At 38.0% G+C, this 24,804-nt stretch overlaps 1 protein-coding gene across 5 annotated transcripts in view; it reads left to right on the top strand.

Moving 5' to 3' along the window:
- The window catches only part of SIPA1L1 (signal induced proliferation associated 1 like 1), a 140,235-nt gene that overhangs the window by 53,289 nt on the left and 62,142 nt on the right, over window positions 1–24,804 (top strand). For all 5 annotated transcript variants that reach the window (XM_008639504.2, XM_008639505.2, XM_017741853.1 and 2 more), the window contains 3 exons: window positions 12,809–14,624; window positions 22,861–22,991; window positions 23,590–23,778. In XM_008639504.2, coding sequence (XP_008637726.1) covers window positions 13,127–14,624; window positions 22,861–22,991; window positions 23,590–23,778 — 1,818 coding nt within the window. In that variant the 5' untranslated portion in view covers window positions 12,809–13,126. The remainder of the gene's footprint in view (window positions 1–12,808; window positions 14,625–22,860; window positions 22,992–23,589; window positions 23,779–24,804) is intronic.

Genomic DNA, 24,804 nt, shown 5'->3' with positions numbered 1-24,804 from the left:
ACAGGTGGGCAGGTCAAACACACAAAAGTTTACTTACACTTTGAGACAACTGGTAGTATCCAACCATCCACCTAAATTTGCTTCTTAGGTTTAAAGATATCTGGATGGCATATGTGTGCTTGTAATAGACTGATTCTTATTTAAATTGCAAAGTGTGTTTTTAGATGTCGCTGCCACCTTGCTTGCTCTTCTCAGTTTGTATCCTGGTTTGCCAGCTTGACTGGATTCATGACTTGAATTGCTTATTTGCTTCTCCCTGGTATGGCAATTTGGTGTTGGTTGCTTCACACAATGAGTTGTGCACACTTTCACAACCACTGCTGAAGTGTTGATGTATCTGGCCAGGTAGGTGTTATTTACCCTTTGTGGTTGCTGGAGATAACTCTCTGCCCTCAGTGGGTGACTTGTATTGCTGTCTTTAAAATTTAAATACTGTCTAGTTGGATGCTTTCAGTTGCTTTGACTGTACAGTCTATGGAGGTTTATAGAACATAATGTACTGACATCATCGAACCTGAGGGTGTCATCTACATGTTGTTCCCTGCTGAGATATCTACACAAGAGAGAATTTCTGAGTAACCTTTCTTGGTTTTCTGCATATGAAGAGTTCTTCTGTTTAAGCCTTGTGAAATCCAGCCTGAACACCCACTCCTAGCACAGCACTCACAAGAAATGAATCAACTGAAATATTTTTATCTAGCTTTATTATTTTCCAAACCATAAATGTTGCAATCATGCAGGATGCAGATTTCTGCTGAGTAACTGCAAGTTTTGGCAGGTAGGTTTTTGTCCTTTTCTACATTGTTTTATTCACCATTATTAGTACTTGAAGCATTTTAGATGTAGAATAATACTTTATGTATGAGCAGTCTGGCTTTTGCCTCATGTTTTTGTGTACATTCTCATATGGAAAAGGAGAGTGCCATTGGAATATTTGTTCATGTCGCAGAGTACAAGGTTTCTGTAGTTGTTCTCTGTTCTCTGCTAGGTTTTTAGAGCTATTTGCAGGTTTAGATGTCATTCTTTTGCATTTCACATTGTAAGCTTGAGACATCCTTTTCAGTTTTTGAAGTGGTATCATTAATGGATGTAGCACACTCATCTTTGTCAGCTGGTGATGGAACACCTAGTGCTCATAAATTCCTGTCAGCTGTTTACAGGTCCCATCCATATTTTTCTGATATATTTTCATCCCCCAAAACCTGGTGAAGTCTTATTTAAAACGGTGGGTTTTTTAGTCTTAATTTTAAATGACATTTTAAAGGAAAATTAACAAAAAAGCTATGTACAATCCTGTGTGGAGGTTGAACTCTTTATTCCTTTCTATCCATGAATATGGTATTTTGCAAAATACATGTGTAATGCATACATTTGGAAAATAAATGTGGTCGTCAAGGACAAAAAGCTTGTTGTATGTGTTTTGTCAAAAACAGGAAAGTGAATTATCCCCAGGGATCTCTGATGTCATGCCTGCTTATGTTATATAAGAGTTAGAGAAGCCTAAAAGTTTTTTTTTTTATTCTGGTGGATTTATGGTTCCTCATAAAGTTAGATTTACACAGCATGTGTGTCAAATGGTAATTTAAGACAGTTTTCTTTTTTGGTCTGTGGGATGACCCTGTCTTTAACTCTGAATGAAACCAAACTAGTAAATAAACATCTTCCTTGGACAAGGGCCACAGCCTTTTTAGTTTAGGAGTATCTGTTACATTGGAGCATTGGGAGGGGTTGCCATAAGCACTGCTCTAAGAATATGTGACTTACTGACACTGTTGCCGTGCCTTCTATGTGAACAGTTTAATTGTCTGAAGACATTGTCTGGTTGTCATTTTTGTTCGCTTGTATGGATAAAGTAGGCTTCAGAAAACACCAAATGTCGTTCCAAAAAGAAGGTTGCACCCAGTATTCAGTTCCCCACTTTGGGATGGAGTATATTGGAGAACTGCAGCATGCAGTAATCCATCAATATCACTCTCATAGTGGTCTAGGCGTTTGCTAGTGGCAGTCATTTTAGAATCCTTTGCAAATTGATACATAACTGATTTTGAAGCCTATTTCAGTGTTCCACTGAAAGGACACCAGAGTTTGGCTGGTGGATGGGATTGCACATTTGTGAGTTAAATGATGGCAGGCAAAGTATGAAGCTGATGGTCTAAGAGACAAATGAAGAAAATGGAAAATACTCAAAAGTGAAGAGTTGCTGAAAGTTATTCTTGCTTTCCTATAAAATCTCTTGCTTACTAATTTTTTGTTTTGTCTTCTAAGATCAGTATCTAAAGAAACAGTTAACTTTTTAAAAAAACCCTTTATTTTAACCTACTTTTATATGGGGAACCTTATTTATTTTTGCTTTTTGTTTATCGGCACTTTTAGATTAAGTTCTTTACACTGATAAGTCAGTATGTTTTCAAGAGCTTAGCAGTATAGTAATACAAAACTTGCAATTTAAAGAAGATAAGCTTGGCATATCAATGAAAAGAATATTACTGAGTTGTTAGTTTTTTTCCCAAAAGGATTTTTAGTGGAAGGCTGTGGAGGGTTCAACTGAGTGCATTTCAATTGGATGTTGCAGTTGTTCACAATCATAGCATTAAAAAAAAAAATTAAGTTTTTGCTACAAATTCATATCTTCCTTTAAGGTTTCTAATTGACTTCCTTTCTTGGTGTTGCACACTGGACGGCATATGGCAGTCATTTGAAATGGAAGCTGCTGTACTTTTTGCAAGGATTGTTTGAGAATTACATGCTTAGCTGTTCAAACATGTGAACTATTAAAAGAATCTTTCTTGCTCTCTTTAGCCCTTGTATGACTTTATAGTCTGGACTCTAGTTTTAAATATAATTATTTTTATACTGTCTTTACTTGGCTAAAGTTTGAATAATCTGAATACCTAAAAGATTTTTGCTGCAGAGCCTATTCCAGGTTATTAGAGTCAAAATTTCCTGTAGAAACATACAATGAACATTTGATGGCTTTAGGTTTAATTTTGTTTTCTTCATGTAGCAGTAGTGAATGCAGATTCCTTAAGCTCATTTACTAATGTAAAACACTAGTACTTGTGGGAAGTCTTTAAATGATATGAGGGTTGATTACCATGTTTGCTTATGTTATATTTAAGTACTTCTGTCTAGAGAAGCTTTGGAAAGGTAACATGAACATCTTGTGTGTAAATATATGTAGATGTATGTATACAAAAATATCCATGGTGTATATCCCTACACACAAAAGCAAAACATGTATTTTAGGGGGAAGATACTTCAACTTTGTGTTAAAGTCTTTGTCATAAAGGAATACTATTTAGATAGTTCAACTGACATTTTAGATAAGTTATTTGGAAGAGGAAACCCCTTTTTTGGGTGTGTACTTTTAAATGTTATATTTCAGTAGTAGCTTAAACTTGTTTTTCACTTTGCAGGCATAGTGTTTGATTTTATCTGTGGAACTTCCAGTTGCCTTTTTTTTTTTTTTTTTTTTTTTAAATATACAGGAACTGTAGTAGATTCAAGTAATGATCTACTTGGTATTTTCACATTAGCAGATAAGGAAGCAAATTCATTGAGCATTCATTCATAATTCATTCATAGTTATTTGGAAGCTTGAAGAAACAATATTTTGTTTGATGAGATGCTCAGCTGTCTTTTGAGTGGCTTTTGTTGAGGGAGCAGATGGAGGTCTAAAATTCCAATCTGACGGGGTTTGTTCTATCCAGCTGGGGGCCATGGCCAAAGAGGCTGCATGGCAGAAGGGTCCCAGGGTTGAGAAGGAAGGATTGTGGAGGATGATTGCTGACAGTGCCATCAGTGTGGCAGAGTGATAGGAGTCAGTGTGTGACTGGCTGCTGAAGGGGCCTGGGATGTAAGCAAAGGAGCATTGGTGAGGCAGGAATGGATGAACACCTCGGGTGTGGATGTCTGGAAATAGTCCCTCTGCTTGTAATTCTTCTGTCCAGCACTGCAGCAGTACCTTTAAAGCCCAGAGCAAGAGTTGCAAGAACATCTTCAGGAATGTGTGTGAATATGAGAGGCTCTGTAGATTATTAATATCAGGGTTGTGGAAACAAAGCCTATTAATTTTAGGTAAATTTTAACTTTTGCTCCTGAAAGCTGCTTTTGTTTCTCCCTTAAACACATGACTTCATGATCAGCCAACCTATGGAGAAATAGTGCTCTGTGGACGTTTGAGAGCTGGATGACTTTCATGAAGGCAGCAGAACAGCTCCTTGCAATTCTTTTACCAAATCATTAATTTTAGGGAGAAGCAATTGCAGTGATAAAGGAATATTAATGGTGTTGAGAAAAAGGTCTTAAATGCTAGCAAAATTAGGGTTTATATTTTTTTAATAATCCTTTTATTGAATTAGTGGCACAGTCTGTAGGTTTCGGGGGTTCTTGGGTCCAGTCGGGACGGCCGGACGTAGACGGTAACGGATGGAGACGAGAGATCTCTATAGGAGAGCAAGAGAGTGAACGGGTGAGAGAGAGAGTGTAAGAGCAAGGGTAAGAGCAAGAGTAGAAGTGGAAGAGAGAAGTATGAGAATCGAAGTAGAAGTAAGAAGTGAAGAGAGAATGAGAATGTCTGAAGTCCTGGTTACAATACAATAAATCATCTTCTGTACTGAATATTCTAATTGTCACTAACCAATCTAATACAAGATACAAATCCTATAGCATTTACATACAGCCTGTAAGAGTTCTTATATTACCATAGAGTGTTACATCTTAACTTCTAAAAACTACTCTTTGGACCCCTTCTGCTGAGCTAGTAGGGTCTGCTCTGACCCTTGGACCTGCCTGCTAGCAGAGGGTATTGTTCAATCAAAAGGGGATTACTTCAGTGGCCATACCATTGTTTTCTAGTTGTTTAGTAACTAAGACCTGGTATTTCAAAAGTGGCTTTCATTTCGATGTTGCCTGTAGTTTTCATATTCCCAAAATCTTTTGTCAGGCAATCATATTTCCAAGGCTTTCCTGTTTCATCTTCCCCAACAACAGTCCAACACCCGTTACAAGAAAAATTAAATTAGTTTTGAGTTGCACTCCAGACTACTTAGAAACAACTGGAAGTTTAGCGATAGTAGGTTAAATACCCTCTTCCTCCCTCTTCCAAGCTGAGGTCTCTCAGTCAACTCTGATGTTTGTAGCATGTTATGAGACATGCTGATGACTGTGTACTAGTTTGCCAAGTATGGCCAGCATGAGTGGAGCCAGTGGAAGCAGCTCAGAGACCACAGGCTAAGTTCTATCTCTGTTTTGGTACCAAAGTTATGCTGGAAACAAATCATGGCCACGCTGGAGGAGAAAGGACATGCACGAGCCTTTGTGCTGTGCATCTATGAGCAAGGATACAAACCTCAGGAAAGGGTATCCTTGGTACTTACTGGAATTTGCAGCTCCTAATGCTGAGCTGTACCTAGGCCAGGAAGTATCAGCCCATTTTTGGGGAGGTTGTTTCTTGGTATGGTTTTTTTGTTTCGGTTTGTGACTCTTCATAGGTAAGGTTGTCGCAGCATCAGATATTAGTCATTGATTAACTTGGACACTTGTCAGTAAAGCAACTTTTTCTAAGAGTCCATACACCAGGAAGAACAGTCTGTTTCTGGAACCATTACCTGAGAATGCAATATAGCAACAGCTAGAAACTGAGAAAGAAACATCTCTTTAAAATAAGAAAAGTGAGGGGTATAAATCAAACTGTTTCGTAGTTGGTAAAGGTTCACTTTCTTGAGAGATGGTATCTGTGAGCTAGAATAATTTGCTCTCCTGTGTTGCCACTGGTGTAGACTTGTTTCCTAGAGAGCAAGCGCTTCTTTCAACAGTAAATTGTTATCAACAAATTTGTTCCAGGAATAGAATACAGTATAGCGTGCAGTTAGACTTCTCATCATCTCTCTTTTAGATCCTGTAAATTAGCTTCCAGGAAAGGGATTCTACACTTAACTAGATGAGTGATATTGTGAATGTTGAAGTAAGAATGACCATGTGCAGTCCTTTTCTCACTCTTCTCTTCTGTCTCAGTTAAAAGGAATTTTAAAGTATTTGCTTCAGCAACAGTTACTTGTACACTTGAAAATTGTGATACCCATGTCTTGATTAATGCGTACAAAATGGATGTGAAAACAGAGGATGCAGTTCTGGCTTTGAGATGTTGTGTTTGCATGATGAATAATGAGTAGGAAATCATAATGGAGCAAAATGTGCTAAAGTGCACAGGTGGGAGATTAGTGTCCCCTGTGTTGCTATATCTGTCTCAGTTTGATAGCTTTTATTATGCTTCATTTACCATCCTGTTATGTCACAGGCATTTACCACTGACTGCAGGAGATTATGATTATTGAGTGTGACTTCATGGTCTTCTGCACAGGGAGGCCAGATGGTTCACGGTGCTCTGAGCCAGCTGATGGTTTACAGCCATGGTTAGCAGGGCTCGAAACCTGGGGGAGCAAATTCTGCTGAGTGCCATGGTGGATGTGCTCAAGTCAGCACCCTTTTGTAGTGACTGCACATCCTCCGGTTGTTCTGCCATGGAAGCAAAGTGAGCTTGGCTTTGTCTGTAGAGAGGCATACTGCAAGAGTGCAGAAGTTGATGGTAGTTACAGTAATTACTATTACATCCTAAAATCAGTGTAACCTTGCCTGAGTTCATGTGTGTTTGCATCAGCTACTTCAGCAGAGAATGAAGCTAAGAATAAAGCACTGTTAAATCCTAGCAGATCAGTGCAGGTGATACTGTGTGTATGGCAACAGATGGCACTCGGTGTCCTCAGAGCAAAGGTTTTCTTCTGATGGTTAGGGTGCAAGGAAACATTCAGAGAAAAAGGCAGAAACACAGACCTGCTGACATGTGAATCAGTGGCAAATTTTTTAGACACATAAATTGGTGGAGAGACAAAAGGGAGGTTGAGGGAGTGTCTGTCTATGCAGAGTTGGCAGTTACCTCAAACTTAGGTAACACAAAGCCAGCAATTACCCTAAGTTTGAAAAAAACCCAAAACAAACAAACAAAAAAAACCCCAAACCAAAAAAACCACGGTAAGTTAGTAAAATACTAAACACTCTTCTTCAAATAGATTTTCAGTTGGTAAAAACTTCCTCAGAAAGATGAACCTTTCAGCTTTCCTACAATTATAATGATGAAAGTAATCCTGGGAAGAGAAGGATGAAGTTAATAATAGGTAACCAGATAAAGTATTTCAAAAGGCTAAATTGAATTTTTCTCCTCTGTGGAATTAATTTTATGCAATTAGACATTATTTTGTACATATAATAACTTAATTGGCTGATAAATTAATATTCCCTCCTGGGGTCTGATCTGTTATAATTCAGTTAAGAGTTTGTGACACAAATAGATAGGGTTTCATATATAAAATATTTTTCCTTGTTCTCATTTATTTTTCTAGTTTTAGAGGAGCTGCTAGTTTTCAGGGGCTTATGCTGATGCCATTTCTTTTCCAAGTAAAAGTTAGCAAGGGTTGCTGCTAGTAATGTGTGTGTTGTTGCACTGCATTTCCTAAATTGACTGTATTTTAGTAAACCCCATGGAACAGAGATCTCAGTTAAGTTCTTAACAACTGCTTGCTGTTAAAATGTTACTCTGATCTCCTTATCCTACAGTTTCGGTGATTTGAAAGTATCCCTGGCAATATTTTGCATTTACCACCCTCTACTATATTTTACTGTTTGGAGTGAAGGGAGCGTGTGGTATGGAAGCTTGGCAAAAGTGAGACTTCCCTAAAAGTCAAAACTGATTCACTCATTTCCAAATTTTTAATTTTAAAATGCCACTTTTAAAATCCCACTTTTTAATGAGGGGTGATGGTGAAGTATGAGGTCTTTCCTTTGGAAATGAATCATGAATAATTTGGTGCCCCCAAATCTATCTCTGTCAACATCAGACTATTAGGATCATTAGCACCCGTGATTCCAGAATCTGGAGTCTCATCATGTTCCCAGCAGATAAGAGTAATTGCTAAATCTCATCAAGTAAGACTCAGTTGTGGGTAAAGTCACTACATCGCAAGGAAAAAGAGCATGATTCCACATAAACTAAAGCTAGGAAAAACTAATAGGTCTCTGAAATGATGTGTCAGGCATGAGCTCCTTTTCTCCACTCACCTTAACTAGCTGTTGAATTATCTTCTTTGTCTAACTGGATCCAAGATAGAAACTGATTACTGTGCAGTAGTTGAGGGTTTTTTACTACCCTGAACTGATTTGAGTGAGACATTTCTTCTTGATCAACTGCTTGTATTTGTTGCTTTGTATTTCAAAAGGTCTCTAGATGAAATCTTGACTGGTAGGTCTTCATTTTTCTGGGTGGCTGACTTCAGGCATGACAAATAAGAAATCAAGATCCTTGACTTCTCTGCCTTGTAAGAATGATGGAGTCTGCAAAACTATCTTGCAGTTCATCTACAGGGACCTTTTAAGTTTTATAAGAATGGTTCTTTGTCCTACACCTGAAACTTTGGCTTTGGAGGAGAGAGTAAAGTGATTTAAACAGATATAAATAGAAATCATAAGAATGAAGATAGGTTTGTGCTCATTTTGAGTTGAGATTAGATACACAGTCATCTGGTACTGGTAAAAACCTAAGAATAAAATTTGTCCTAATGATCTGAGACCCATTTTGAACAGATCCTTGGACTGCTTAACTAATTATTGTATGCAATCTGATAAGCAGATAACTGGTTTTCTGATTATTCTCTTAACTCTCTGTTCAGGTTTTTAATTGATAGAATCAGTACTAAATTTTCATGTACCCTTTCAGTAGTTTTTGCATGTGGTTTTCATGTACAGCTTTTTATATGTAGCGGTTCATCTGATTATTTCGTTGGCCTCCTCAGTAAGTTGAGATGAAGTGGAAAAGTGTACATTTTCATGGTTATGCGAGTTTGTCCTTGCCATATTCGGTGTGCACAGATATTCATAGCTCTGCCTTATTCCTATATTAAAATAGGAACAAAGTATGAATTGTTACTCTTCACAAATGCTGCTCTTGGCTTTAGAAGTAGGTACCATACTGCCTATCTTGTAATTGTAACTGCACTTAATAGATTGCATATTTTGTGTCAGCAATTTTGCTGCTTAATATTTAACTTCTGGCAGGTTTTTCAGTTCAAAATAACAGCTGTTACTGGTAACCAATGGTCATTTAAATCAAGTGTGATTCGCCCTGTCTCTGATGCTGTCATGTTTTGCAAATAATGAATACGAAAAAAGGTTAAAGTACAGATTGCTGTTATTGTTTATTTTCATTAAAGCTGATAACCAGTGTACCCAGGACCTGTGCTTTAGGAGTTTTTAATGTTATCAAATGTAATGTTTTCACATTATTTTGATTGGAGCTAATCAAACCTTTTACACCAGACTGTTAGGTCTCAAATTAGACACCGAGGTGGGAAGGTCTAGAGAAATAAAAATTGACAGGTGGTTGCAGTCTCAAAAAAATTTGACTTAACAGTGATTTAATTCATACAGACACAGTCAAGGGTGGAGTTCATTTCTTCAGAGTATGATATTAACTATTGCCATAATCATTTATGGCCTGTATTCCAGCTGCTACAGCAGATGAAGGAGGACAGCTGCCAAAACCTGCAGAACATGAAACAGCTGGTCCCCAGAGTGAAACATCTGTAAAGCTCAGTCAGGAATAGAGAATTTCCTTTGGAAAATACAATATGTGGTCATGTAACTAATGACAAAACCATGTATAGAACAGGTCAAGAATATGTTACATAGACCTTAGTTGTATTCTTTCATATATGATTGTATATATGTTTGTGTATCTATAGCCTTCCTTAGGATTGTTGTCCTGGAAAATTTTAAGGGAAAAAATACAATTTGGAGAGGTAGGGAGAACTGATGGTGTTTGGATGCTTATATGGTCAACACCAAGCTTGGGAATTTTTAGAATTGCTGTGTGAACTTGTGCCCTTAAGTTAATGAGAAGCCTGTACTACTAGGTTATCCATTTCTCTAGAACAGCATTTGTGGGGGAGGAGGTGTACACTTTGCTTTCAGAGATACTGATGGTGGAAGGGGAACAGAGAGGGACAAATCTTGGCTTTCACTGCAGGCTGTGGGGAGGAGCTTGTGGTAGTACGTTTGTACTTCTGTATATTTTGTGTTCAACTCTCAGCTTGACTTTTCCCTTACGATCCCTTTTAGCCTGTTCTCCTGCCCTAAATCCTTATCAGTTTTCATTCTGTTTTCCTTCTGTCCTGCCTATAAAAACAAGCCTGTATAGATCTTTAGGAAGTGCTATGTAGTGTTGCCATTTCATGGAGGTTAATAGTGCTTAAACACTCTTTGATATGCAGTGTTGAAAAGCATGGGCAAAACATTTAGGTTATGTCATGGCACACTGTGTTTGCATTTTCCCTTTCTTGATCTGATGGTGCACAAAGTTGTTTCACCAGCCTGATTAGTTCTTAGGCTGGAGTGTGTTTGAAAATCATGAAAAGTTATAGCTGAATATTCAGTAGTTTTGCAACAGCAGCATGGGTAGACTGCCTTTCTAAAGTTTTTCTAATTATTTAGCTAGAAAAAAACCCTATTATTTTGGCAGTATTATTGACAACACGAAGCTGAGTGCTGCAGTTGACACAACAGAAGGAAGGGGGATGCCATCTAGGAAGACATTGACAAGCTGAAGGAGTGGGTCTGTGAGAACCTAATGAGGTTCAACAGGCCCAAGTGCAAGGTGCTGCAGCTGGGTCAGGGCAATCCTAGACATGAGTACAGACTGGGAGATGAACTTGTTGAAAGCAGCCCTGTGGAGAAGGACTTGGGGGTGCTGGTGGACAAAAAGCTGTACAGAAGTCAACAATGCTGCAAGTGCAGCCCAGCAAGCCAACCATATCCTGGGCTGCATCAAACTCAGCAGGGCCAGGGGGCTTGGTCTCTCCTTTATTCTGTCCTTGTGAGACCCCACCTGGAGTACTGTGTCCAGATCTGGATTCCTCAGGACAAGAAACATGTGGAACTGTTAGAGCACATCCAGAGAAAGGCCATGAAGATGGTAAGAGGGCTTGAGCAAGTCTTCTTTGAAGACAGATTGAGAGAGCTGGGATTGTTCAGCCTGGAGAAGTGAAGGCTGTGAGGAGACCTCATTGCAGCCTTCCAGTACTTAAAGAGGGCTTTGAAAAAGATGGAAAGAGACTTTTTACCTGAGCAAATAGTGATAACACAAGGGGCGAACAGTTTTAAACTAAAAAAAAGTAAAGATTTAGATTAAATGGTAAAAAGTTCTTTTCTGTGAGGATGGTGAGGCACTGGAACAGGCTGCCCAGAGAAGTTGTGGATGGCCCGTCCCTGGAGGTGTTCAAGACCTGATCTAGTGGGTGGCATCCCTGCCTGTGGCAGGGGAGTTGGAACTAGATGATCTTGTAGGTCCCTTCTAACTCAAACCATTTTATGATTCTAAGATTGTAGCAGCATTACAAGGAAAAGAGCTGCGTTTATGTAAATGGCTGTGCAAATACAGTAGTACCCTGGGTGACTCGCACCGTTCTTATGTGTGATGCAGTCAGCTTGTATTTTAAGTATTCCTCATGTGTTGAGATTTATATTAAGAGCCGCTATTTTAGAGGTGCTGTATATGGCAAGTGAAGTTTAAACGTGCTGCCTTTGGAGGCAGAAAGTTCCCTGGCTTGGTATTTAATTAGTGTGCTGCAAAGTACTGTAGTTCTGAGACTGCAGAAAGTGCTGGTTTCCCTGGAAGCATCAGAAAGCCTTGATTTTAGACAATGCTGTATTGTTCTCTGTACACATTTGGCAAATATTTAAAGGACACATTCTGTGTAATTGGTTCAGCCTTTGAAAATTATTAACTTCTTTGTGTTAAAGGATGTACACAGCAATGCAAGATTTTATCTTGACAATCCCATGCTTTTGTCTTCTACCAGCAAGGATGTATTTGTGGATTATTTTTTTTTTAGCTCCTCAAAGGGCAGTGTACTAAAGGCTTTGTAATCACTTCTGTACTGATGAAGTATGGGAAAGCATTTAATTTCTGTGACTTTGTGAAGTTGGATAATACAGGAGCTGTGGTAGACAAAATTTTGTTAGCCAGGGAAATAAATGAAACTTTTCATATCGAGTTACTTAAAAGTATGTGTTTCTATTTAGTTTTAACCTTCTTATATGTTGTAAACTCTGGACAGAAGTAATACATGCTTTCTGGACTATGCAACTAGTCTGCAACTAGTCTGCAACTAGTCTGCAAAGCACAAAATGAATGTTCTTGACAGCCATTCTCTTAGAATTTTTTACACTTTTTGCTAATTAGCTGCTTTTTTTTTTTTTTAGTTAACATACCAGCTATTTACATTAACAGGAAAGTTGAATAGGTAGTGTTAATACCTAATAGCAACCAAGGATGTATGACTTGTAAATGGTAAATTCTTTAAAGTGTTTATAAATAAAAATTGGAGTCCTGATCTGGCTCTTACATCATTTCTCTGGGAATTGTATGCTGTATGTGTCCTTAGCTGAGAAGCTCCCTACTTGTACTTTGTAACACTGTTCACTAACCCAACTAAAAAGTACCACTAATCAATTCAGAAGGAAAAATTTCTATTTGTGTGGAATCAGAATCCAGAAGTATTTTTTCAGAAGGCAGCCCAACAATATCAAGAACTCCTCACCAGCATGTAACACAGTGCTGCATTTTTGAGATGATCAGTGTGATTTAAAGCACGTTTGTTAAAAATAATAATTATGTGTAATAATTACCTTAATAGTGTCAGTTACCAAAAAACGTTATATATTAAAGAATTAATGATTTTATCTCTGTTTTCTGTTCTAGGCTTAAAAGAAGCGTAAGCGATTCAATTAAAACTCTGATATTTTGGAGCACAAGTTGAAGCAATTTGAATGTATTGGAGCATGTCTACTTCTTAAAATGCAGAAGTTAAAGGAAATTACTGCTTATCAAAACCTACTGAATATCTGAATTTTCTAGACATCCTGCATTTAACTGTGTCCTTAAATGTCCATGATTAAGATCTCATGCAACCATTGTGTATTTTGGAGACTATTCTCCAAAAGAGAACTGTGCATTTAAAAAGCAGAAATGACTGTGTTTTTCCTTGGAACTTACTAAGGTTGAACGTACTGAAAGACCATGACCAGCTTGAAGCGGTCCCAGACCGAAAGGGCTGTTGCCACTGGGGTATCAGTCGGAACAGATGGCACCTCAAAAGTCCACTCGGATGACTTCTACATGAGGCGCTTCAGGTCACAGAATGGCAGCTTAGGATCTGCAGTCATGGCGCCAGTTGGACCTCCTCGCAATGAGAGTTCCCATCACGTTACCTCTACCCCTGGAGTCCCTAAAATGGGGGTCAGGGCAAGGATTGCTGATTGGCCCCCAAGGAAGGAGAACATCAAGGAGGCAAGCAGATCTAGTCAGGATATTGAAACATCAAGTTGCCTTGACAGCATGTCTTCTAAAAGCAGTCCTGGGAGTCAGGGAAGCTCTGTTAACCTGAATGCTAGTGATTCTGTCATGTTAAAGAGCATCCAGAGCACACTTAAAAACAAGACCAGACAATCTGAGAATCTAGATTCCAGGTTTCTTACACCCGATGGCTATCCCAGTTCCCCAAGGAAAGCTCTTCGCAGAATACGGCAGCGCAGCAACAGCGACATTACCATAAGTGAGCTTGATGTGGATAGTTTTGATGAATGTATTTCACCTACATTTAAATCTGGACCATCTCTGCACAGAGAGTATGGCAGCACATCTTCCATAGATAAGCAGGGAACTTCAGGGGAAAGTTTTTTTGACTTATTGAAGGGCTATAAAGATGAAAAGTCTGATCAGAGAAGCCCAGGCACAACAAAACTCGGTGAGCTCCTGATTGCCAGTGGAAGCAAGGGTTCAGGATTCTCTCTAGATGTGATAGATGGACCTATTACTCAAAGGGAAAACCTGAGACTCTTTAAGGAAAGGGAGAAGCCACTCAAGAGACGCTCAAAATCAGAGACAGGAGATTCATCTATTTTTCGTAAGCTGCGCAATGCCAAAGGTGAAGGGGAACTTGGGAAGTCTTCAGATCTTGAAGATAACAGGTCAGAAGATAGCATTAAGCCTTGGACATGTCCGAAGTGTTTTGCTCATTATGATGTACAGAGTATTTTATTTGATTTAAATGAAGCAGCAATCAACAGGCATAATGTTATTAAAAGAAGGAACACAACGACAGGTGCATCTGCTGCTGCTGTAGCATCACTTGTCTCTGGACCTTTGTCACATTCTGCAAGTTTCAATTCTCCAATGGGCAGCACTGAAGACCTGAATTCAAAAGGAAGTCTCAATATGGACCAGGGGGATGATAAAAGCAATGAACTAGTGATGAGTTGTCCTTATTTTCGTAATGAGATTGGTGGGGAAGGGGAAAGGAAGATCAGCCTTTCCAAATCTAATTCAGGTTCCTTCAGTGGGTGTGAAAGTGCCTCATTTGAGTCGACTCTGAGTTCTCATTGCACAAATGCTGGAGTTGCAGTTCTGGAAGTTCCCAAGGAGAACCTGATTTTACACCTAGACAGAGTGAAAAGATACATCGTTGAACATGTAGACCTTGGTGCATATTATTATCGAAAATTCTTCTACCAGAAAGGTAGGTAAATTTTATTTCTCCTTGAGTTTTAAGAATGATTCTTTGTTTTCCAAACACGTAAAATTCAGTTGATGCTTAATAGTATTTGCAAGAATTATGTATTTCTTTGATGGTATATTTTACTGATGGTATGTGCTATATCTAATAGTCTTTCAGAGTCTTGGAATATAAGAATATTGAGGATTTTATTGCTGATAGATGTGGTAGCGATGGCTACAAATATAAATGTCTTGAAACACAGCTTTGGGTACCCATGGAAGTGGACAGGGGTTGACACTTGAAAGATGAAAACAAGAAAATCCTAAAATATGGGAACTTTCTTCCCACTGTGCCAAGACTTGATGTACTGAGGATTTAATTGAATGTACATCTTGGACAGTTAGCATTTATAATAATCTTTGGACATACTAATAACTTAATAATCCATTTCTAAATTTTTCAAAGTAGATAATACATAAATAAAAATAAAAATCTGTCTTCCTCACTCACTGTTTTCATTATAGCTGTCACTCTAGAAAGAAAATTCTAATTTGTCAGATTTTGCAGGCGCAAACTAACACTATATAGATATAACTATATATACACACATAAATACCCATGTTTCAATGACAACAGTGTATCTGAAAAACCAGAGTGCAGTTCTCTTATCGCATGGTTCTACTCTGAAACCAAGAATGATAATTTCCATTGGATGTGTATGGGAGGGAGAAAAAAAGCCCAAAGCAACAGATCAAAGCCTTTTGACTTATAGAAAAGAGCAAATCCCAAACATTACCCAGATACTTCCCCTCTTTGTCCCCCCTGTCAAAATAATACTGGCACCATGAGATGCAGATCTCCCTCTGTTCTTCATTATTCTAAAAATGTTTTAAAAGGATTTCAGAAAAAAAGTCCTTTAAAAGAGTTCTGTCTGCAGGATGGTATTGTATTTCCTGATGGACGGAGCTGGTCTGATGACCGACCTGGAGAGTGCTTGTTCCTTACCTTCCAATGATTAGGATTGAGTTTCTTCTCTTTAGCGAATGCAGGTCAAAAGAGCTTGTTTCTTACAGATAAAAGCAACAGGGATGCCTGGTTAGAATTAAGTTGATGGTCTGTTAAAAGAAAAACCTTCAGCTTCTTAACTGCGTGTTACTGCTAATAATCTCATTTCCCATTTCTCTCTTGCCTTCAAAATATGTTCAGCTCCCAACTCTTCTTCCCTGCATTGTCCATTGGTTGGATGGCTCTTGTTACTCTTTGCATAGTCTCCTCTTTCTGCATTCTTTCTAGGGCTGAGAGGTAGCCTTTGGTCCATGTTTTTTGAGAATGCTGGTTGCTATCCTTCGAAGACAGAGGAGTTAGGAAAAATAATGGTTTCCTGGGGAAAGTAAGCTAGATGTGTGATATAGGATAAGGTATGTTTCGAGCAGAGAGCCTGAGGTTTGTGACCTTTGTTTGCAATTATATTCTTCTCTGTCTCCCTCTGGAACAATTTGATTACCTATCAGTCTCTAGTAAGTTTTTGCAATCAACGACTAAAGTTTCATGTTACATCTGACCTGATTTACAGCATTTAAGCACTAAGAGGGGGAGACTTAATTCCTCCCTCCTCCTTGTACCAGTTCTCTTGTTTTCAGAAAACTTGATAAGCCAGTTGAGTTTACTCAACAAGCAAGCAGAAGTCTTGCCATCATGATATATTTGGGGTTTACTGCTTGGTTGTTTGTCTCCAGTTATGGTGAGGGATATTATCTTTCCTTGCAGTCAGAGTAAGTGCCAAAGTCCTACTGCCACGTAAGGGATGAGAGTGAATAGCAGAAGAGGAAGGAAGTGTAAGTGGAATTTCAGCCCTTAGGCAACAATTTATTGATTTGCCTTCTCCTTAAGGGAAGCCACACCCTTGTGCTACTGCAGATCCAGTCACAGTTACATTTCCATTTTTTGTAGATATAATTAAGATGAATTGATAAAATTGACATAATCTAGTCCTAAGGGTACTGGTGAGGAGCAACCAGATATAAAAATGTGTGTTATGGAGTAGGTGTACTAGTTTGAAAACAAACCAGTAGGAGACACCAAGTCAGAATAACAATTTAATAGGGAAATTAAAAAAAAAAAAAAAAAAAAAGGCAAAAAACTGGTTTAAACTGACAGAGTCAGGATACAACCTGACACCCTGTTAGTCAGGGTGGCGGTAGCAGTCCAGTAAGATGGTTGACTGCCGTCCTCCTGAAGCGATGGATGTGGTTCTGTCGAAGCGGTGATCCTATAGAAGGGTCTGCTCTTCCTCAGAAAGTCCAGTGGTGGCTATGTAGCTCCTGTCCTCTGGAAATCCAGTGGAAAGGGTGTCTGTGGTGTTCGGAATCTCAGATTATATCCAGGATGGAATGCTTGGTTCCTCCCTCTGGGTGGAGCATCTCACAATGGGGTAACGAGTCATGAGGCCAGGTGTTGATTAGGCTCATTAACAGAAGATAGTCCAGAGGGAGTTATCTCTGAGTCATGCAGCAGGGCATTGATGGGCAATTAACAGAAAGATAGTCTGGGGGGAGGAGGCAAGGAAACACACAGCTCAAGAGGATGGTAATAGAATACACTGCAAGCTAGGACAGTAGGATTGAATGGGGAGAAGCAGCTGCAATTTTTTTCTTAAGGAATAAAATTGGGTTTTAAATTCACTTTTCTTGTGTTCAGTCCAGCAGAGTCCAAACCAGGGGCATTGTTTCTACCAGAGATTTTTATCTGAAAAGCTGTACTTTAGAAGCCTCATTAGATAGCCCAAACCCCAATTTTCTACAAGTACAAAACACATTTTGTTGACCACCCAGAGTATCATCATTCCCTGAGCAAACTTTAGACTAAGCTGATGAGGTGGAATAGTGATAAAACTTAAAGCAGCATAATAGGGGGAAAAAAATCTGGGAAGTCAGTTGTAACTGAATTTTTTATGTAACATGAAGCAAGTAATGATGCAGAATTTTTTTTGCTTGAAGAGGATGTTGCATTTTTATGATGTTACAATTGGAACAGACTGTGCCAAAAGACAGTTTCAGTGGGATCAGCTCATCAAGTCAGTAGGCTTTGGATAATTTTATAGTCTTAGAAGTATTCTTAGAAGAATTCTGATTCAACAACAATAGCTTTTAAAGATCTCAAACCAGGAAAATTTCACAGACTTAGAGAACCCCTAGTTATCCTAGAGCTTGCAAAGAATAAAAAGCAATGTTCCAGAGAATTGTAAGCCTGAGTTAGTTTTCATTCCAACTGGAAATAAAAAAGAAGGTGATTTGGGACTATATCAGTAAATAACTGCCAGTTAAAAATTGTCAATGATGCCAGTCAGCATGATTTCATGAAAAATAGATCTTGTCACATAAAAGAAAAGAAAAAGCATAGTTAATCTTGTGTCTTTAAAAAAAAAAAAGATGAAAGCCATTGCGTTCATGTAGTCCCTTTTAATTTCTTCAAAGTAATGTGGTGAAATTCTGATGGTGACTTGTCTGAAGTCTTCAATTATATGTAATCAATAGCTCATTTTTTACAGGTACTGTTACTTAGATGATGGATCCATCTCAAATTTTAGCAGTGTATGGAGGAAGTATAAGTGAGCTTGCACTATTACTAGCATGGTCCAAATTAATTAAAATATTTTCATCTCGTTAGTGTAAAATATTTGCATGTGACATTTATGGATGAGTCTTGTATAAGTTCAATGAATGCAAATGAATGAGTTTTTGTATGTAAAGGAAATCGGTCCCTCTACAGAGCAGTGGAATTGATAAATAGTATTCTGGCCTGGTGTCCAGACTTCTAAATGTGAAAATACTGGTGGAGACAGTTTAGTGGAAGTAAGAGAAATGATACTTACAAAAAGATACTGGGAAAAGAACTTTATAATGGTACTTCCCAAGGCTGGATTCAGCTTTTCTACTTTATATCTGGGCTAATTGTGCAGACTCCCTTTCTACTCAGTGGAGAGAAATGAACCTTGCAGGACCATATGAATTGCAGTCTTTTCTCTCTATTCACTAACAGAAGCTCATGCACAGTGAACTCACATGGAAATGTTTATCCTTATAAGAAATGAATGCTACTTATGATGCACAAGATGTATTTACAAGGTGATTAAATAATGGTGTGTTTTAAAAGGTGTATTTGATAGAAAGACTTAACTAAATGTTTGAAGTCTAGACATTTGTAAGTTAAGCTAGTGCATAAAAAAGAAGGGGAGAGGACAAAGCCAGTGCAAGAACCAATTTGTGAAAGCTGCACAGAGATATGTTTACTAAAGACTTATTTATAATCAATATTAAAATCGCAGGGAGAGAAAAATTTGTTTCCATCAGCTTGTCCGAGTGCAGTTCAGAAAAGAGAGCCTATCACTCCAGAGGAGCAGTCTGTTTTCTCTGTGCCTGTAATTGCATCTGGGAATTACAGTTCTCATGGAAAGAACCAAGAGCATCTGTTTTGCTTCCATCCTCCTCATGCAGTAGTTGCTAATGTTACCATTTAGGACAAATATTAGTTACTGGCTTAGGTTGAAAGGCTTGCCTGAGAAGTAAATAGTTTCCTGAACTGGTTTTATAACAAATGAGCTGTTGGTCAGCTTTCCTTTAACTGTTGGCAGCCAGTAAAAATACCCTTTGCTCTAATGCTCTAAATTGCTGCATATTCTGTCCAAGAGTTAGTTGGTGCCTTTCAAGTATATGGCTAGACTTGCAGAGCTCTCAAAATGCTGCCTGCCCTTTTGTCTCCAGAGGACTACTGAGCAGAGTTTTCCAGTACTGTAAATGCTGAGCTAGGATTAGAGGAAAATGCTTGATGCTGAGTTTCATTCAGAAGGGAAACGTTTGGGATTTTTATTTCTAGTCCAATTACACAAAATATCAGTTGAACTTGATACCTAAAGAGAAATACGATAAAAGCACAAAAGAACCTTTTCAGTCAAAATCAAGTGCATTTACTTGGCTTTCCTTTGCAAAGGAAACTCATAAATATCTGCTAGGGAAATAAATATTTTAGTTTTGGTTCTTTCACTGGAAGTATCTTTTGAGTGACATAATAAATATTTAACTATTTTTAAAAGTATGTATAGTTTGTTTTAATGACCAGGTACAATCAAGTTATTATTTCTTTTGGGTGTGGATTTATAAATTGATTTGTGGCTGTCGCTAGTTATCCTGATTGTTAATTAAGTCATTTTTCAACAGTAGTTTAAATTAAATATAAATAATAAAAATAAACCTTGAGAAATGTTGCTTCCAATGAGCTTCTGTGTGGTGTGGAGAAATAAGCTGTCTTCTATGGTATTCATGTTTGACATAAAGTTCTTGAGTTATGATTGTGACAATAGCCCTTGTTTTCCCAATAAAATTCCTAATTAACTCCATTTAGATTGGATATTAAGCTTTTTTCACTTTAATTCTGCTACTTCTTTTCGTGCACTGGAAAGAGAAAATTGTTGGATGTAAGGAGATTCAGGATGTAGGAGAAAATCAGGTTGAGGTGCGAGAAAGTGTACCAGAAGGAAAAGTAGTCAGATACAGGGGTATATACTGTATCTTGCAGAATGAATACAGAGATGGGGTATAGGGGAGGAGAAAGAATGAAGGTAAAGAATGAACAATCCTGTAGTAAATGTGAGTAGAGGAGAGGACTAAGGATGTGCATAGGACAGCAAGAAAGACACTGCAGTGCTGGCTGAAGGAAAAGAGAATAAAAGACATTTCCTCTTAGCAGAGAAGTGTAAAGTTCCACACTACTTCATGCATTTTTCCAAAGCAATAGGAGCTAATTAAAAAGCTTAATCAAATGATACAGAATTGTATGTGTATTTTGTGTATGTGTGTGCAGCTTCAAACATTCCTCTTGCCACACTTCTTAAATGTGTTTTCAAGATGTAGAATAATTTATCCTGAGAAAATTCTCTATCTGAATTGCAGGCTAGAATGGTTGCAGGTTAGACAAATTTTACTGTGTGGCTCTCAATATAGAAAACTAATGTAATGTTTGGACCCTTCTAGTATGCATGACCACCATAACTTTTTTCTGTAAGTTTTTCTATTATAAAAGCAAATCCACATCACTGTTTTTAAGTCACTAAGCAGTTTAGTGTGGAGATGGCCAAGTTATCTCAGGTTTTGGAAGCTATGTAATAGGCTGATTAAAAAATTAATCTTTCTCAAAGACTGTGCTGCTTCTGCATTGACCTTGTTGGCCATAAACTGTTTGGTGAGCTGTAAACACTGAAAAAAAAGCAAGCTACTTAATGCAGGAAGAAAATAAGCTAGAGTGCTAGTAAGGTAGTTTGAAATTTTAAACAACAGAACATCTCTGGCATTTACAGGGCTCATATCTGTGGGCTACTGTAAAAATGTAATTAGGCTTATATGGATGATCTAATCTATTAATAATTTGCCCACTCACAGTTTAGTCACCCAAAATTTAATGACAATATTTACAGAATATTCCACAAGATATTAGAAGAATTTTGAATTTTAATTACCTTTATGTATAGCATTGGCTCTTCATGACTTGCAGAGGGATTTGGTAGAAAGCAAGTCTTCTAATGCTGCAAGCATGTTTCTTTTATGTCATGCATGCTCTGAAATCTTTAAACAGAAAACATTGAGTGAGGGATAATAGAATACCAGACACTGAGGTATTGACTAGAGCCCCCAGGGGCTTGAAGTGCTGGACAACTGTGTGAAAGCACTCAGTATGTTGGAGGGAGGTTTTGCAAGGACCAGTAAGTATAAGTTTTAAAAGAATTACAGTAAAAATGAGGCTCTCAAATTTTTAACAATATTATTAATTGGAAAAATGATTACCATTCACTTTAGATGGAGTGTATTTCAATATCTATTTTTATTATCTTTAAAGCTGCAGTTCTTGATGATGATGTTAAAATATTTTACGTTTTGTCTCTATAGTAGAATAGCTCATATTAGACTGCTCCTAAAGTTCTTATTTAAAATTCTGGTTGTTTTAAGAATAACAAGTAATCTGTATGTAGTAAAGACAATGTGGTTACATTTCCTGTTAGGGCAGTTATGTCTCTTTTTCATTCCATCGAATTTCACATCTTTGAATTGCTGAATTTTCAGGTGGTTCTAACTTTGTATTTTTGTGCATGTATAAATTCATTCATACATGCAGCTTATGGAAAATGATTACATGGGACTTATTTTTCTTGTACAGTGCTTGACTCCTTTTTTTTGGACTTTTCCCTTAAATTTTCTTTTAGGGAATATGTGTTTAAATTCAGCAGTCACTTAAGATATGTGCAGCTTTGTTTATATGTTGCTTCATTAATGGTGATATACCTCTGTCATCAGTCAAGATAAGTTCGTAATGCTCAAAAGGTTGAACAGAAGAGCCTTCAACACCAATCTTTAAAATCGTTGAGCTTTGATTTTTGTAAATGTGCTTTTCTAACTTTTTTTCATGTAAAGCTTGGCTTTACATGTCTATAGTTAGACAAATATAAAAGTGTTTCAAAGAATCTGCTGTTAAGCTAGTGAGTGATTTCACCAATCCTGTATTCTCCTCTCTGCTGCCTTCCCTACTAGACTGGTTTTCAACTCAAGTCTTAGCACTTTAAATTCACTTTTAGGGCTGTTGAACACTTCACTGTTAAATATGTATGCTAGTTATTTTATTCTTGTGCTTTACTTTTCTGTGGTACTATGATTTGATACTTTTACTGTGAACAAGCCTTTAACTTCTTTTTCAGCTTCATCAGTTTTTCCCATTTTAGAACTGAGTAACGTGTATGGAAAAAGCAAAAAACAGTCAAACAAAAATAAATAATTTACATCCTTTGCTAAGTACAGTTATTTGACATTTCTATTTTAACGTAGGTTGTTGAGTTTCCCACTTTGGTGCATTTGGCTTCCTTCCCTTTATTTTTAAGGAGGAAATTGGTTGTACTTACTTAGCTCAACGTGAATGAAACAGATGGCAATATAAAAGCTGATGGAAGAGGTGTATCCTGTTTTAGGCCTATTTAAGCAGAGATGCCATGTTGAATTTCAGCCTTTTTGCATAAATGGAGCTCACAAGAGAACTGAAGCACGAGAATGACATCCCGGTACCACTTGAAGACATGCTCTTATTGACTCCATGGAGCTGGCAGTTTATTTCCAGTGTAACAATCAAGCATGAAAATATAGAAATATAGTTGAAATATAAGAAGTAAGACAGACTTCTTCTTTTCTTTTTTTTTTTCTTTTTTTTTTCCCTCATATACAAGAGCACTGGAACTACTTTGGGGCAGATGAGAACCTGGGTCCAGTAGCTGTGAGTATAAGAAGAGAGAAGCCAGAGGAAATCAAAGAAAATGGACCTCAGTACAACTACCGGATCATATTCAGAACCAGTGAGGTAAGCAGTTCAGGGGTGATAGTAAAAGAAACTAGAAGTGAGCAGGCGAAACCAGGTGTCATGTGTGGGGTTTATGTGCTTTACAGCACTGATAGTAGATTTCTGTATAATCCAGGAACCTCCTGACAGAATTGTGCCACATGTTTATCTGGCACAGAATGTATGTGAGTTATTCCATAACATCCAATACAGAGGAAAGCAAAGGTTGTTTTGGTTAAATCTTGAGAAACTTACAGGAGCTGTATTAGCTAGAAGCAAGCAAAGAGGAGGGAAATGGCTTCCTTCACTTTTATATGTGGCAGTGGGCAGACCTGAGAACTTTAAATGCTCTGCTAGAAATACTATACTAATACTAATTTTTCCAGGTAGTAGTTTCCTGTAAAACTTTAATCAGATGAATCATTTTAAATAGTCTGACTACTTTTAGCTGTCACTGAGTGACATTTTGTGTATCAGTGTTGGTCTTATGCTAACAGAAATTCCTCAGTGTCCTTGATCTTTATTGAGAATTGGAAAAGTAGTATGTTTAGTTCCACTGCTATTGTTAGTCAATCTCAGTGCATAAGTCAATATATGTGCTGTTCTTTTGTGTGCACAGCTCATGACATTAAGAGGCTCTGTGCTGGAAGATGCTATCCCTTCTACTGCAAAGCATTGCACAGCCAGGGGTCTTCCCCTAAAAGAAGTGCTGGAGTATGTGGTTCCAGAGCTGAATATCCATTGCCTAAGGCTCGCCTTCAACACTCCAAAAGTCACAGAACAGCTTATGAAGCTTGATGAGCAAGGGGTAAGTGCAGAGTTACAGAATTAAACAAATGATCTTAATCTGTCAGATTGTTGCCATGAGTTGCAAAATTATCTTTTAGCTTTATATGATTAGAGTCAGTCTGTCAAAATGCCTCATTTAAACTAAAACTCGTCATCTATAGGGAGAGTTACACTGCATTTATTTCCCCCAAGTTTTGCAGAATATTTGGTATGTATGAAATCAAGTTCATTTCTCTAGGTAGCCTGAAGTTTTAGATTGATGTTATGGCAGTTGTTCATTTAAATTGACTTTAAAAGAGTCTACATTATTGTTTTTCAAAGACTGTGGGAAGGAGGCAGTTCTGTTTTTCTTATTGCTGTTACACTAAAAAGAAAAGTCTCCCATGTTTCGTTGTAATACTGTATTGGCTAAACCACGACCAGGGTGCTGCCCGTATCTTTTTGTTTTGTTGGCGTTCTTTTTTTCTTTCCCCTGGAACAAACTACATGGCAAAATATTCTAAGCCTTTCTTTATACAAATAATTTTCACTTAGGTGATAGTCTCCTGGTCTTTTAAAGATGGAACCAAGGCTCATCAGCAATACAGCTTAGACTTAGCAAAATGAAAGTCCTTGACCGAAGTGAATTTTATGATTATAAACTTCAGTAGTGACATTTTGTAGCTGTGTGCATACCTCAGTCTTCATTGGCAACCTCTCTTTCCATGCTTCTTGAGTGGATGGACCCAGGACGGGACTGGGTCCCTCCCACTGTAAGAGAAGATCAGGTTCACGACCACCTGATGAACCTGAATGTACATAAGTCTATGGGACACAATGAGATACATCCCAGAGTGTGAGGGAATTGGCTGAATGTGGTTGCCACGCCCTCTCTGAGAAGTGGTCAGGGGAAATCCCAGGAGACTGGAAGAGGGGAAACATCGTACCCATGTTTAAAAAGGGTGGAAAGGAAGATCCTGGGAACTACCGCCCTGTCAGCCTCACCTCTGTACCTGGGAACCTCATGGAACAGATCCTCCTGGAAGTTGTGCTAAGGCACATGGAG

This window comes from Corvus brachyrhynchos, unplaced genomic scaffold, assembly GCF_000691975.1.
Source record: "Corvus brachyrhynchos isolate BGI_N302 unplaced genomic scaffold, ASM69197v1 scaffold115, whole genome shotgun sequence".
Taxonomy (NCBI): domain Eukaryota; kingdom Metazoa; phylum Chordata; class Aves; order Passeriformes; family Corvidae; genus Corvus; species Corvus brachyrhynchos.
This window is presented reverse-complemented; position numbering and strand designations above follow the sequence as displayed.